The sequence below is a fragment of the Phascolarctos cinereus genome, unplaced genomic scaffold (genome assembly GCF_003287225.1).
Source record: "Phascolarctos cinereus isolate Bilbo 61053 unplaced genomic scaffold, phaCin_HiC Scaffold_902;HRSCAF=1557, whole genome shotgun sequence".
Taxonomy (NCBI): Eukaryota; Metazoa; Chordata; class Mammalia; order Diprotodontia; family Phascolarctidae; genus Phascolarctos; species Phascolarctos cinereus.
The window spans coordinates 1-14,750 of NW_027556294.1; the positions used below are offsets into that span (position 1 = coordinate 1).

General features: G+C 36.6%; 1 protein-coding gene across 1 annotated transcript; it reads right to left on the bottom strand.

The window, feature by feature from the left end:
* Positions 1–11,147: 11,147 nt before the first annotated feature.
* Positions 11,148–13,304, bottom strand: LOC110204694 (ribitol-5-phosphate xylosyltransferase 1-like). The gene is made up of 2 exons (XM_020980795.2): positions 13,030–13,304; positions 11,148–11,785 (listed from the first exon to the last, which is right to left on the bottom strand). Exons 1-2 carry the CDS (start codon positions 13,086–13,088, stop codon positions 11,365–11,367), a joined length of 480 nt encoding a protein of 159 aa, XP_020836454.2. The 5' UTR covers positions 13,089–13,304; the 3' UTR covers positions 11,148–11,364.
* Positions 13,305–14,750: the final 1,446 nt, after the last annotated feature.

The window sequence follows — 14,750 nt, forward strand, 5'->3', positions numbered from 1 at the left end:
GCTCTCATCATCTCAATGCCAGCTGCCCTCTAGGAAACTCTCTCTATTGGGGCAGCCCCAGGCCAAGGAAATTATGAAGGGAACGATTTCAGAGAAATCCAGGGAGACATGTATCAACTGCTATAGGTTATATATGTGCAATCATGTGAAACATCTGTACCTCAGAGAGCTTAGGCATATTTGAAAAAAGTATTCCCCAGGGTTTGGTCCTAGGTCCTCTTCTCTTCCCTTTTCTGCCCTTCTCCTTTCTCTCCTTTCTTTTTTCCTTCCCTTCCTTTCCCCATCCTTTTCTCCTCTCCTCTTCTCTCTATAATATTTTGCTTGGTGATCTCATCGGCTCTCATGGATTCAATGATCATCTCTATGCAGATGATTCTTAGATCTATTTATCTAGCTCTAACTTCTTTGCTAACCTCCAGACTTGCCTCTTCAAGTGGATATCCTGAACTGAATGTCTCAACATATTCAAGTTAAACTCATTGTCTTTCTGCCCAAACTCTTCCATCTTCCTAATTTCTCAGATGTTGAGGACACCACAATTCTCCCATTTCCCCAAGGTTCACAACCTAGATGTCGTTCTCAACTCCTCCCTGTCTCTCACACAGCTCCCAATATGCAATTTGTTGAAAAGTCCTGTTGATTCTACCTTCACAACATCTCTTGAATATGCACCCTTCTCTCCTCTGATGTTGCAATCACCCAGGTGCATCACCTTCATCACCTCATTCCTGGACTCTTGAAATAACCTGTTGATTGTTCTTCCTTTCCTCAAGTCTCTCCCCACTCCAGTTCATCCTCCACTCAGCTATTAAAATAATATTCCTGAAGAACAATTCTGACTAGGTCACTCCCCTATTCAATAAACTCCAATGGCTTGCTCACTCCAGACCCAATGCCCTACCCAAAGTTTCACCTAGCTTTGAGAACAGATTAGAAAGGTAAAAAGGAGCCAAGATTATGAAGGGCTTTACAAGCCAAGCAGATGATTTTATACTTCATTCTGGGGATGATTGGGAATCACTGGAGTTTATTGAGTGGGTAAATGACATGATCAGATCTAAGCTTTAGGAAGATCAGTTGACAGCTGAGTAGAGAATGGTTGAAGGGGGAAGACTTAAGGAAGGGACACCAAGCAGCAGGCTATTGCAATAGCCAGGCATGAAACGATAGGTTCCTACACAGGGCAGTGGCAAGGTCAGAAGAAAGAAGGGAGAATATATAAAAGATGATAGAAAGGTAAAATGGCCAGGTTGGATTTGGAGAGTGGGAAAGATTTCTCATAATCAAGAATAACATATAGGTTATATGCTTAAGTGACTTGGGTGAGGATGGTAGTACCCTCAAGGGAAATACAGAAGTTTGAAAAGGGGGGAGGGTTTGGGGGAAAAGATAAGAAGTTTTGAACGTGCTGAGTTTAAGTTATCCATGGAGCATCCACTTTGAGATGTTCAGTGGGCAGTTGGAAATTAGACTGAAGTCAGCAGTGAGATTAGGGGTAGGTACATGGTTTTGAGAATGATCAGCATAGAGATGAAAGTTGAGAGAAGGAAGTCTAAAGGAGAAAAAAGCACTGGAAGCAAGGGTCCAAAGAGATAAAGGATGACTCTAGTCCATTCTCCTGACTGTCAATATCCAATCATCTTTGACAGAACTCATGGAGACCAAACAAGAGTTGCTATAGCATCTCAGAAAAGGCTTTGTGATGTGCAAGAGGCTAACAAACATGGCCAGTTCTGTGGGAGGTGTTCCAGCCTAACAGATCAGGAATTCCTTTAATCACCCTTGCTACAATTTAAATATTATTATATTAAATATTAAAATTTATAAAATCAAAATATTAGTCTTTTTAAAATAGAAATTCTAAATCTCTCTATAAAACAAAAAAATGGCTCTAGATATTAATCATTAGTGTGCTGAGTAATTGGTACAATTTACAAACTGCAGAATTCAGTAGACTGGGGTTCTCATTCTAGCACTGCCAAAAATTAGTTTGGGGACCTCATGCCAGTCATTCTTGGGTGTTAGTTTTCTCATCTGAAAAATGATGGGGTTGTATAAGATGGCTTGATGATATAAGGTATTTTCCAGCTATAACGGAGTTTGATATAACCTGAAATGCTATTAAGGGAAGATTGCCTACAGTTAAGAAGCTCAATGATCTAAATTTGTTCAGGTGGTAGAGATTCTCAAAAAATCCAAAAAGTCTGGCCCTGGGGCCTTCACATTTTCATAACTGGTCTCCTGTAGTATTAAATTTATTGAATGATGATGTCCACATTTCAGCCTTTTGAATAAATTAATAATTTATGAAAATGACTATATAGAATCACATCTTATCATTAATATTTCATCAGAAGTAAAACCAATTTTTTATAATTAATTTATTTTTAGTTTTCAACATTCACTTTCATAAGCTTTTGAGTTTTAAATTTTCTCCCCCTCCCTGTCTTCCCCCCCTCCTAAGACAGCATGCCATCTGATATAGGCTCTATGTATACATTCATATTAAACATATTTTCACATTAGACATGTTGTAAAGAAGAATTAGAACAAATGGGAGGAACCACAGGAATGAAGAAACAAAACAACAACAAAAGAGAGCAAATAGTATGCTTTGATCTGAATTCAGATTCCACAGTTCTTTTTCTGGATGTGGATAGCATTTTTCATCATGAGTCTTTAGGAGTTGTCTTAGATCCTTACATTGCTGAGACAAGCCAAGTCTATCAAAGTCAGTCATCACACAGTGTGGCTGTTACTGTGTACAATGTTCTCCTGGTTCTGCTCATTTCACTCAGCATCTTTCCAGGTTTTTCTGAAGTCTACCTGCTCATCATTTCTTATAGGACAAGAGTATTCCATTACATTCATATACCACAATTTGTTCAGCCATTCCCCAATTGATGGACATCCCCTCAATTTCCAATTCTTGGCACCACAAAAAGAGCTGCTATATACATTTTAATACATGTGGGTCCTTTTCCCATTTGTATGGTCTCTTTGGGATACAGACCTAGATGTGGGTCAAATTCCATCTCATGATGGAAAATGCTATCCAGATCCAAAGAAAGAACTATAGAGGTTGAATGCAGATCTAAGCATACTATTTGCTATTTTTTTTCTTCTGTTTTGTTTTGTTTCCTGTTTCTGCTGGTTCCTCCTATTGGTTCTAATTCTTCCTTACAACATCACTAATGTGAAAATATGTTTAATAGGAATGTGTAGCCTGTATCAGATTGCATGGCATCTTGGGGAGGGAGGGGAGGAAGGAAGGGGAGAAAATTTAAAACTCAAAAGCTTATGGAAGTGATTGTTGATAAACTAAAATAAATTAATAAAAAAAAAGGTATTCACAATTTTATAACCCTTTGGCATAGTTCCAAATTGCTCTCCAGATTGGTTGGACTAGTTCACAACTATACCAACAAGGCATTAGTGTTCCAATTTTCCCACATTTTCTCCAACATTTATCATTTTCCTGTTTTGTCATGTTGGCCAATCTGATAGGTATGATGTAGTACCTCAGAGTTGTTTTGATTTGCATTTCTCTAATCAATAGTGATTTAGAGCATTATTTCATGACTATAGATAGCTTTAATTTCTTCATCTGGAAACTGTTCATATCATGTCATTCCTCAATTGATAAATGGTCAAAGGATATGACCTCTCATAAATTTTTTAAATAATTTTTTTCTTATAAATTTGACTCAGTTCTCTATGTATTTTGGAAATGAGGCCTTCATCAGAGACACTGGCTGTAGAAATTGTTTCCCAGCTTTCTGCTTTCCTTCTAATCTTGGTTGCACTGGCTTTGTTTGTGCAAAAACTTTTCAATTTAATGTAATTAAAATCATTCCTTTTGCATTTCATAATGTTCTCTTATCTCTTGTTTGGTCATAAATTCTTCCCTTCTCCATAGATCTGACAGGTAAATTATTCTTTGCTCTCTTAGTTTGCTTTCTAAATCATGTACCCAGTCTGACTTAATCTTGGTATAGGGTGTAAGATGTTGGTCTATACCTAGTTTCTGGCATGCTATTTTCCAGTTTCCCCAGCAGTTTTTATTAAATAGTGAGTTCTAATCCCAGAAACTGGAGTCTTTGGATTTATCAAACAGTAGATTACTATAATCACTGACTATTGTGTCTTGCATACTTAATCTGTTCCACTGATTCACTACTCTATTTCTTAGCTAGTACCAAGTAGTTTTGATGATTGCTGCTTTATAATATAATTTAAGATCTGGTATGGCTAGGCCACCTTCCCTTGGATTTCTTTTCATTAATTCCCTTGATATTCTGGACCTTTTGTTCTTCCAGATGAATTTTGTTATTATTTTTTCCAGCTCTATGAAATAATTGTTTGGTAGTTTGATTGGTATGGAACAGAATAAGTAAGTTAATCCAGGTAGAATTGTCTTTTTTATTATATTACTTTGGCCTACCCATGAACAACTGCTATTTTTCCAATTATTTAGATTTGACTTTATTTGTGTGTAAAGCGTTTTGTAATTGTGTTCATATAGTTAATGGGTTTGTTTTGGCAGGTAGACTCCCAAATATTTTATAATGCCTACAGTAACTTTAAATGGAATTTCTCTATCTCTTGCTGTTGGGCTTTGTTGTTAATATATAGAAATGCTGATATTTGTGTGGGTTTATTTTATATTCTGCAACTTTGCTAAATTTGTCTATTATTTCAAATAATTTTTTCCTTGATTCTCTAGGTTTCTCTAAGTATAACATCACATCATTTACAAAGAGTGATAGCTTTGTTTCTTCTTTGCTATTCTAATTCCTTCAATTTCTTTTTTTCCCCTCTAATTGCTAAAGCTAACATTTCTAGCACAATATTGAATAATAGTGGTGATAATGGGCAACTTTGTTTCACCCTCGATCTTACTGGAAATGCTTCCAGCTTATCCTCATTACATATAATGCTTGCTGATGGTTTTATATAGATGCTACCTATCATTTTAAGGAAGACGCCATTTATTCCTGTGCTCTCTAGTGTTTTTAATAGGAATAGATGTTGTGTTTTCTCAAAATAAAACAGATCTTTCAATATGTTTTTTGTGGCAAGTGGGAGAAGATGAGCAAAATTGGATTGATTCAGACTTTTGCCCCACAGAAGTGGCCAGGAATAAATTTGAGAACCATTCTTTATGGGAAATAAAATAAACAATACTTTCACTGCAGCACCACCTAGTGGTTAGGTATAGTGAAAACGTGGTTGTTTTTCAATCAGTTGTAGAAATAATCACACTTATTCAAGAAACCTGAAAAAATGGCATATTGTGAACAAAACTTCATTTAAATTAATCTTTACTTCTAAAGGTGAATAAATGCTAATAGCTAGCATTTATATGGCACTTTAAAGTTTTTGAGTAGGTGATCTAATTATCTCCAAATTAAAGATGAGGAAACTGAGGCTGAGAGGTTAAGGGATTTACTCAGGGTCACACAGCTAGTAAGTGTCTGAATCAGGGTCTGGACTCATCTTCCTGACTCCAAATTCAGTGCTTTATTTGATCACCCAGCTAACTCTGAGTGAGGAAGAATTTATTGGCCAGGAATGCTGCTATGTGCTGGTGATAAAATTGATATAAATAAACCCTGCTTTATTTTCTAAATAAAGGTTACATCAATTTATTTTCTAAATAAAGGTTAAAGAGCCTACACTTTGAGAATATTCTAGGCTAACATTTACATGAATAAAAACTGTAAGTAGATGCTTAGAATACCTATATGTTTAGATCTGGACCCAACAGTAGGTGAGTAGGGTAGGTCTCACTGTTTTTTTTTTTAATATGCTTTGAGAAACCAAAGGACATCCATTTCTCAAATCCCCAAACCTTCCCATCATATGGCTTCCACACCTTGAAATTCTACAAATAGAAATTTCTTTGGTTAATAAGTGTAGCTAGTGCTAGGAGTTTCTCCTTTTTCCCTTTTCCAGAGTTATATCCCCTGAGCAAACGCATGCTAAAAGACTTGGAAACTGCAGGGGCAGCTAGGTGGCACAGTGGATAAAGTACTGGCCCCTGAAGTCAGGAAGACCTGAGTTCAAATCCAGCCTCGGACACATAATAGTCACTAGTTGTGTGACTGTGGGCAAGTCACTTAACCCAACTGCTGCATCAAAAAAAAAAATCAACAAATAAAGTTCACTAAGCACTGGCGGCCCAGTGGATAGAGCACTGGCCTTGGAATCAGAAGGACCTGAGTTCAAATTCCACCTCAGACATTTAACACTTAGTAGCTGTGTGACCCTGGGCAAGTTATTTAACCCCATTGCCTAGCAAAGAGAAATAAACAAAGAAACAAAAAAAGACTTGGAAAATGCATAGCTTTTCTAGGTTAACCTTTTCCTGGGTAAAGGGGGATTTTAATATTCCCATCTAGTTGCCTCAGAGAAATTTGTTGGCATTTAAGGAAAATAATTAGGCAGAAATTTGAGTACTCTGTCAGTGCTTCCTCTGGAGAAGGTGGGAAACCTTTCTCTTCAGTGTTTGAAGGAAAGACAGCAAAATGTACAATATGTGAGCTTGGAATTTCATTGCTGCTGATTTTCTTGAAGATGCAGAATGATGGAACTCTGCTCCCTGAGCAAGTTTAGGTGAGACCCAGAGGTTGGCAGCAGTTTAAAAAAATTGAAAAGGTAATACCAAAACCCTTATGAGGAGTCCTTCCTTTTTCTCAAACTGCATCAAAAAAGTTACAACTAGGAGAATGTGTCCTTTCAGCCATGAAAAGCCCTGGAGGCTTTCTTTTTCTTTAGTAATAGAGACTGAATAAGACTGTCTGTGGCAGAGGGTCTATCCATGACTCAGGTTTTTGTTGTTTGTCCTTTGTTCTCGAAGAGGAAGGAGATGTCATGACTTGCAAGTGAATTGGATTTAAGTGAGAGAGGGCTGTGCAAAGTCACCAGCCTCACTCTCTCCTCCAGAGCCATCTGGGTCCACTGGCCACATATAGATACCAGATGCCAGTTGCTTGAAGGAACAAGGATCTACAAGAGGAACTTATGAAAAGCTGCAGGACGACTTACGGTAGAAAGCAGTACCTGATGCTACCTAGAACTACCACAGGAAGTGATGGGGTTGAGATCTGGACCCCAGAAAAGAAAAACCCTAGACTTTCCCACATGGCCAAATCTCTGGATTTCGCCTGAGGCTATAATCCCATCAACTGGCCTTTCATTATCGCCTATGCCCAATCTCCCAATTCTATTACCTAGCCCTCCCTAGTTTATTACCTCCAGATGGCCCCACCACTTCCTACCATTAATTCTATCTAGCCTCCAATCTCCCTTGGCCATGTGGTCCAGGTCCCAGGCGTTCTGTTTACCCCAGTTTACTGGCCACTCCCATCCAAATCTTCCTGCCCTTCCTCTTCCACTCACCCCAAACTACTTGGCCACTCCTAGATCCCTCCCGCAGCCTTTTTGTATATAAGGGTCATCTTGTCTCCATTAAAGTGCTCAGATTCTTAAAATCTAGCCACTGCTCAGATTTTTACAATGTGGCCAATGGCTTAGTAATGTTCAGATTCCTTAGGAGTCTGGCCAATATGGCGGATGTTCTAATAAACTTTGTCTTTGGCTGAAAGAAGGGTTGGGTTGAATTCCTTTGGGCAGGACCTGCATATTGTGATATTGAGGTCCCGGGACCCTTGAACTCCTAAACTGCAACAGAAGCATGCAACAGCAATGCCTTACTCTGCCTCGTAGATGAGTCATACCTGATGATACTAGCTGGGAGCCTCTGGGGCAGAACTTTCTATTTGTTACTATAGGTGACTGAGACTATTCAAAAGACTTTGGGTGATGGTTTCTCACTGGAAGGTGTCTGTTATATTCCAAGAGTTCTATTTCATTATCTTCCCACCTTTCTATACACTTTCTCATTTTTAATTTTATGACTTGTGTGTTTGTAAGTAGAGAGATAGTCTCAGTATCCTGAGCAAAGAAGGGGAGTGATATCACACAGAAAATACCAGGTTTTCTGCATGGCGCTAAGAGTCAAAAGAATAATCCAAGTCCCCAAAGGGTCCTCTGGCCCTCTTTGTCATAAGGCCTTTTTTAACATAAGGGTCACACATATTTCTTGTTTCAAAATACAAATACCACTAAGATGGCTAACAAATTAAAATATCACCAGTCATCTTAATATGAAATAATTCAATCATTTCATTGAAGGAATTGGGAGTTTTGAGGGTGAGAGAGACACAAATGCATAAGATTTAGAGACAGAATCATAGTCTGAGATGGAGACAGTGCAGGACTTAGAAGTCTCTATTTATATCCAGCCTCTGAAGTCTTATTGACTGTGTGACCATATGCAAGTCATTTATCTGTTCTAAGCTTGTTTTCTTATTTATAAAATGGTTAAAATAACTGTAGTGTCTATCTCACAGGACTGTTGTGTCTCAAATGAGATAATTTACTTCGTAAAGCACTTTGTAAACTTTAAAGCACTATATATGTTATTAACAACTAATCAAAACATTTACAAACGAGGAAACTGAAGCCTCGCGGTATAGTGTTTTGCCTACAATCGCCCAGATAATAAAGAACAGAGCTGATATTTGAACACATGCCTTCTAACTCCAAATGCTGTGCTCTTGCATTATATTTCAGATGGCTCAGCATCTCAAATATGCTGCTCTCTGGAAGGAAAGGCCTGAGTGAGGACTGGGTGGAGGCAAAATCCAGATAGCCAGACAGTAGAGAAGGAGATACATAATGGGTTGAGAAAAGAGTTTAGGAAAATGGGCAGGCAACTCTCTTAGGGCCCCATCTTATATTTGAATGTGTGGTTATGATCACTGTTTGTCACCCTACTGTGTTTAGTTGAGCTTCTTCTTCAACTAATCAGTGAGAAGTAGCTGTGAGGCATAATGGGTCAACTGAGCTTGGGGTTAGAAGACCCAGGTTTTACATCTTGCCTCGAATACTTATTCTGAGTGGTCACTTCTCTGAAATTCACCTATCCCCTTTTATAAAATGCCAACAGTGACACACTACCTATCTGGGCTGCTTCGAGGAAAATGCTTTGTAAACCCTCAAGGCACTGTATAAGTAAAAGCCAACCCAAGTCTGGGAAAGGAAACTATCTGCTTTGGTTCCTTCAAGACTGCTCAAATCCCAGCTTCTTCTGCAAGAGGCTTTTCTTAGTTCTTCCACCCCAAGGCTAGTGTCCGCCATGCAGATTAACTCCAACTTATCTTGTATATAACTAGTACAAATATAGTTATTTACCCTTAGTCTCCTTCATGAAAATGTGAGTTTCCTCAGGGTAAGGGCTGTTTTTGTTTTTAAATTTTATTAATTTATTTTGATTTATCAATAATCACTTCCATATGTAAGGGCTGTTTTTTGCCCTTCTTTGCATCCCCAGCTATAACCACAGTGCTTACCTTATTTTTGTTGTTGCTCAGTCATTTTCAGTCATGGCTGACTCTTCACGACCCCATTTGGGGTTTTCTTGGCAGAGGCACTGGAGTGGTTTGCCATTTCCTTCTCCAGCTCATTTTACAGATAAGGAAACTAGGCAGAGTTTAAGTGACCTGCCCAGGGTCACACAGCTAGTGTCTGAAGTCAAATTTGAACTCAGATCTTCCTGACTTCAGGCCTGGCACTCTATCCTCTTTGCCACTTGGCTGCCCAATATAGTAGTGCTTAATAAATGCTTGTTGACTGTTTCCCAAAGCAAAATGAACTGAATTGGCACGTTCTAGTAAGGTTCCTTTTCTTTTTTCTGCTTGTTAACAACTAGCTAGTAAAAGATATATTAATGCTACTACCTTTGAAGATTCCCTTCTCATCTAGGAAGTTGAAATAATTTCTTTCTTTAGCAGATTGGTAAAAGAATGTGGGCCCATCTAAATGAAGGCCTTGAGCAGGAATTTAAATTCCTGGATCATAATTTGAACTTCTCTTTTTTTCTTCCTCAACATTTAAATTTTATAAATTAGTTAATTGGAGATTTTGTAATAATTAAGTTGGCAGCCAGTTTAAAAAAGACCAAGAGTTATTATTATTGATCAAAATCATGCACTTTTAGGAATGGAAGCAGTATTCGAGATACTTTATGGAAAATAAAACTGAACCATAGGGAGTTGAAGTAACTTACTAAAGGTCACCAAACTAGAGAAGTATTGTCTGTGAGAGCTATTGAGAACGTGTGTCACCTCAGTGGATATAGGGCTGACCCTGGAATTAGGATGATCTGGGTTACTTTGTCAGAATGACTTCTCTCTGAGGAGCTAACCAGAATCCTGGGCAATCTCCACCCCCAAACTCTCTCTGCTCCAGTGATCAGAACCTTTTGTTTCTAACCTAGGGCTTCTTCTGGCCTTGAGCCTCTTTTTGCCTTTGACTATGTCTGACACTAGGTACTTAGGTGGACCCTTGCCTTGCCTACCCACAACTACCCTTTATAGCCAGTCACCTGACCACCTTGATCTTGAAGACAGTTGCTCTTGGGGGACCTCTCTGCATGGTGGTTTATCTCCCTGACAGGTTGCTGACAGAACACACAACTACTTATAAATATTGCAAATTAATATACATACATATGACATCCACAAAAGGACATACAGGGTAGCCTTTGGTACAAGAACCACAGGATTTTTGAAAATGGGCACACAGTGTGAGAAGAGCTTAGAATCCAAGAAACATTTTAATTTCATTTCCTGTTTGAAGACAGGAAGAGTGTGGTACATAAATCAATATACATTTATACACATATCCAAAAGGTCAGAAAAGGCATCCTCAAGATAAGAACCACAGAATTTTAGAAAATGAGCAAACAGGGTGAGAAGAAGTTAGAATTCCTAAGAAAAAATTTAATTCCTTTTTCTGTTTGAAGACAGGAAGAGTGAACTACTTGAATATCCACTCTTATATACACATATGCATTTATATATATATATATGATATATATATATATATATATATATATATATATATGTATATATATATATATATATATATATATATATATATATATATATATATATATATATATATATATATATATATATATATATATGTATGTATGTATGTATTTAAAAAAGAGAGAGGGTAAGCCCAGGCAGAAAAGCCATGGAATTTTATAAAATGGGTGAAAAAGGTGAGACAGGTTAGCATTTTGGAGAAAATATTTAATTCTACTTCCTGTTTGAAGACAGGAAGAGTAAGCTTCATGAGGAAGCCCAGGATGAACTTTGCACCCCAATGCTCAGTAGTCTAATAACTGTAAACTACAAAACACATTTTTCCTTAAAAACACACACATACACTAAAAGTTTTGAAAAGTACATTTTCATTCATATCTGAACTTTGAGGTCAAATTAACAACTAACCTTTGTTATCATTCATTAAAAAAGAGTGTTCTAAAGTTTTAATGAATTTCAGTTTGAGCTGTGCTTTGAAGTTTTGATACCACGCAAGCAGTATTTTTCTTCTTTCAATCTTTTCTTGTAAGCTCATATTTTCCTCTTTTTTTAAAATAGCAGGAAGCTCTTTCCAGTCTTTAATGAAGATAAAGGGGGCCCCCATAGCCTTAAGAAGCTGCAGTGGAGTGCTAGGAGATGTGGATGCATTCCCACAATTGCCTGGTGTCATTACATCTTCTACAACAGGAATGGAGCCATAGGAACAAGCCTCATAAATTCGGTAACATTCTGTGTTTACTCCTACAGGGCACAACGTGAGATCACTCTGAAGTAAAGCATCTTGATAGTTCTTCAAACTTTCAGTTGTTTCTTGAGGCTTCCACCTAGAAAATAAGAAAAGGAATGTGAATTCTCACTCCATACTAATTCTATTCTTCAGAAGAAAAGATTATATCTTAATATCAAGAACTACAAATGGTTAAAAAAGAATATGTTGGTAAATAAGAAAATAAAAATCTTATCTAAAAAGAAATAAAAGCACTGTGACTTGCTGATGTTTAAGTCCATAATAAAAAAGTAAAATTTTGAGACTATCACTACAGATATTATAATTACCAATCTTTTTATCCAATAGCTTTTTTAAAACTCTTATGGCTAATATTTAAATATATTTTTCATATTTTTCCCTCATGAATGATTCAAAGAGTACTGTACTATTCATATATAATACTAAATTTACTTTAAAAGCTGAACTGGGAATAGACTTTGATAGTCTGGAACAAAATATCTACTAAAATAATTTTAATTAAAACTTCCTGAAGGTCTGGAATCAAGAGTACAATAATAAATTTTTTTCTAGCTAAATTTTACTGAAGGATTTTTTTTTAAAAGAAGAGAATCAGACAATTCAACTCCAATTTCCTACAAAAACAAATTTTAAAAAATGATTCTAAAATTTTTGAAATGAGAATCTTACATTGATATTCATGGACTGTTCTAGGTTTTTCCTCCTTAAAATATTTATTCACATATTGCCATGCAAAAAATATGAGATGGTCCACAATTCTTGGAATCATTATAATACCATTTATTTGACACTTAGGATGTGTTAAATGAAGCAACCAGAAGTTTGGTCTATCAGTTTTTCTTTCCTCCTATGTTTGCTAATTGCTGCTATCCTTCATTTCCCAATTACAAGGTACTGGGGGCACTGAGTTCACAGAAGCTGTGAGGGAACTGATGTAGTGTCAGCTACAGAATCCTGAAATAGCATGATGAATGCCAATGAGATGAACACCATATATTCCTGGCATTCACCACATCTCAAGGATGTCAAATTAACCTAGAAAATGCCACTGAGCCAAGCTCTGGGAAATGGTTTTGCCTTTGACTGCCAGTATTATTCCAAGTCCACCCTAATGGAGCTTCTTTGCCCATCTTAAAGTCCTACCTTGTCTCTGTAAGATGCTTCTAAAAGCTTTCGATACTATTGTATTTTTCTACAGATAAACTATACTGACAGTACAGTGATTATTTCTTGTGAACCCTCCATGAATGCCCCAGGTTAACAAATCCTTCTGCCTGACTTTAGTAAACTAAGGGAATATGCAAAGGAAACAGAACTTACTCTTCTCTGGCTGTAATCCAGCACAACTTATTGTTTTTATCATGTTTCAAAATGTCCATTAGAGTCTCCCTTGATGAATTTTTATAAATAGTTCCTAAGAAATTACACAAGAATGATCTCTTATCATGCAACAATGACCAACTAGGTTCCACCACAGGAAAATTTCTGTATCTATAAAAATAAACATACAAATTAGTGCATAATATATCATACCATCTTGCATTTCAAAATAGGAATGAAATGTAGATTGAAAGATTAGGAATTATTTTTGTACATAATCTGAATTGTCATTTCTTACAAACCAAATGTTGACAAATCATCTTAAACAAATTACTCATGTTTGTGAATATTAATATTCATTATGTTAATTATTATATTATATGAATCTCTAATATATTTTGTATTATATATTATATATGTTAATGACAGCTATTTCTATATTAGAAAGATTATCTACCTAAGGTGCATCCTATATTTCCCTTTTATACTTCCCATTACTAATCTACATTTGTTGTGTAGGTCACATTCAAAGCTTTGCAACAATGACTTGTGTGTAATCCCAGCATGCTTCCTGGTAGGGAGGCTTAGAGGGCAACTAGGCCAAACTTTTGTATACAAGGACTCCCTTTTCAGGTTTCACAATACTCCACAGTAGTTGTACTGTGAGTATCTGTAAATTAAAAGTACATTATCGGGGTAGCTAGGTGGCGCTGTGGATAGAGCACTGGCCCTGAAGTCAGGAGGACCTGAGTTCAAATCCGGCCTCACACCAAACACTTGACACTTACTAGGTGTGTGACCCTAGGCAAGTCACTTAAGCCCAACTGCCTAAAAGCAAAAATAAAAAAAAGTACATTATCATAAAAAGTTGGTATGAATTCGTGAACACTTTTAAATTAACTTGTAGTCTGTTAATCACAATGGCATTTGAAAAATAGTAATATCTATACACTTGACATTATTCAGTCAATAGAAGGCGTTTTGCTTCTTACACTATGTCAAACTGAGTATTTTTTTGGAGCTAAATAAAGAAAAGCAATGATAGTGCATGGGTGCACAGAGATTTGTAATAATGATAGTGGATGCCTGTGGATTGGGGTCCACCAGTTGGGAATCACTGGTCCAGACCAACTCTTTCAATTTACAGATGAGGAAACTGAGTATTAGAGAGGTTAAGTGACCTGCCTACGGTCAAAGAACTAGAAACAGAGTAGAAAGAAGAAACAGATTTCCAGACCAGTGTTATTTCTACCACATTGCCTCTCCAAATGATAAAAAACAATTCTTTCTGCTAGTTAATCTAGTTTTCAAAAATTGCTATTAACAATAACAACAACAAAAACTATATAAGATGGCTTTCAGATTGACTCCTTACCCTTCCAGAAAATATAATAGAAACCTGTTGCATATTTCTAACGTGGATTAGGATAAACCAGAGACAAATCATATTTTTTAAAACCTAAAAAGTCTGGTGTAATATGATTAATCTATAAGGAGAATGCCAGCACTATCTTACATGACTGGTTACCAGGAGGCCCCATGTTATAATATACTAATACCTACCATACTAATATACTCTCTTACTATTGTGTTTTATTAATTATATTGTATTAGATTTAAAATTTTTTAAAATATTTTACTTAAAGTTTTGAGTTCCAATTTCTATTCATCCTTCCCTTCCCTGAGATGGTAAGCAATCAGATATACATTATACATGTGCT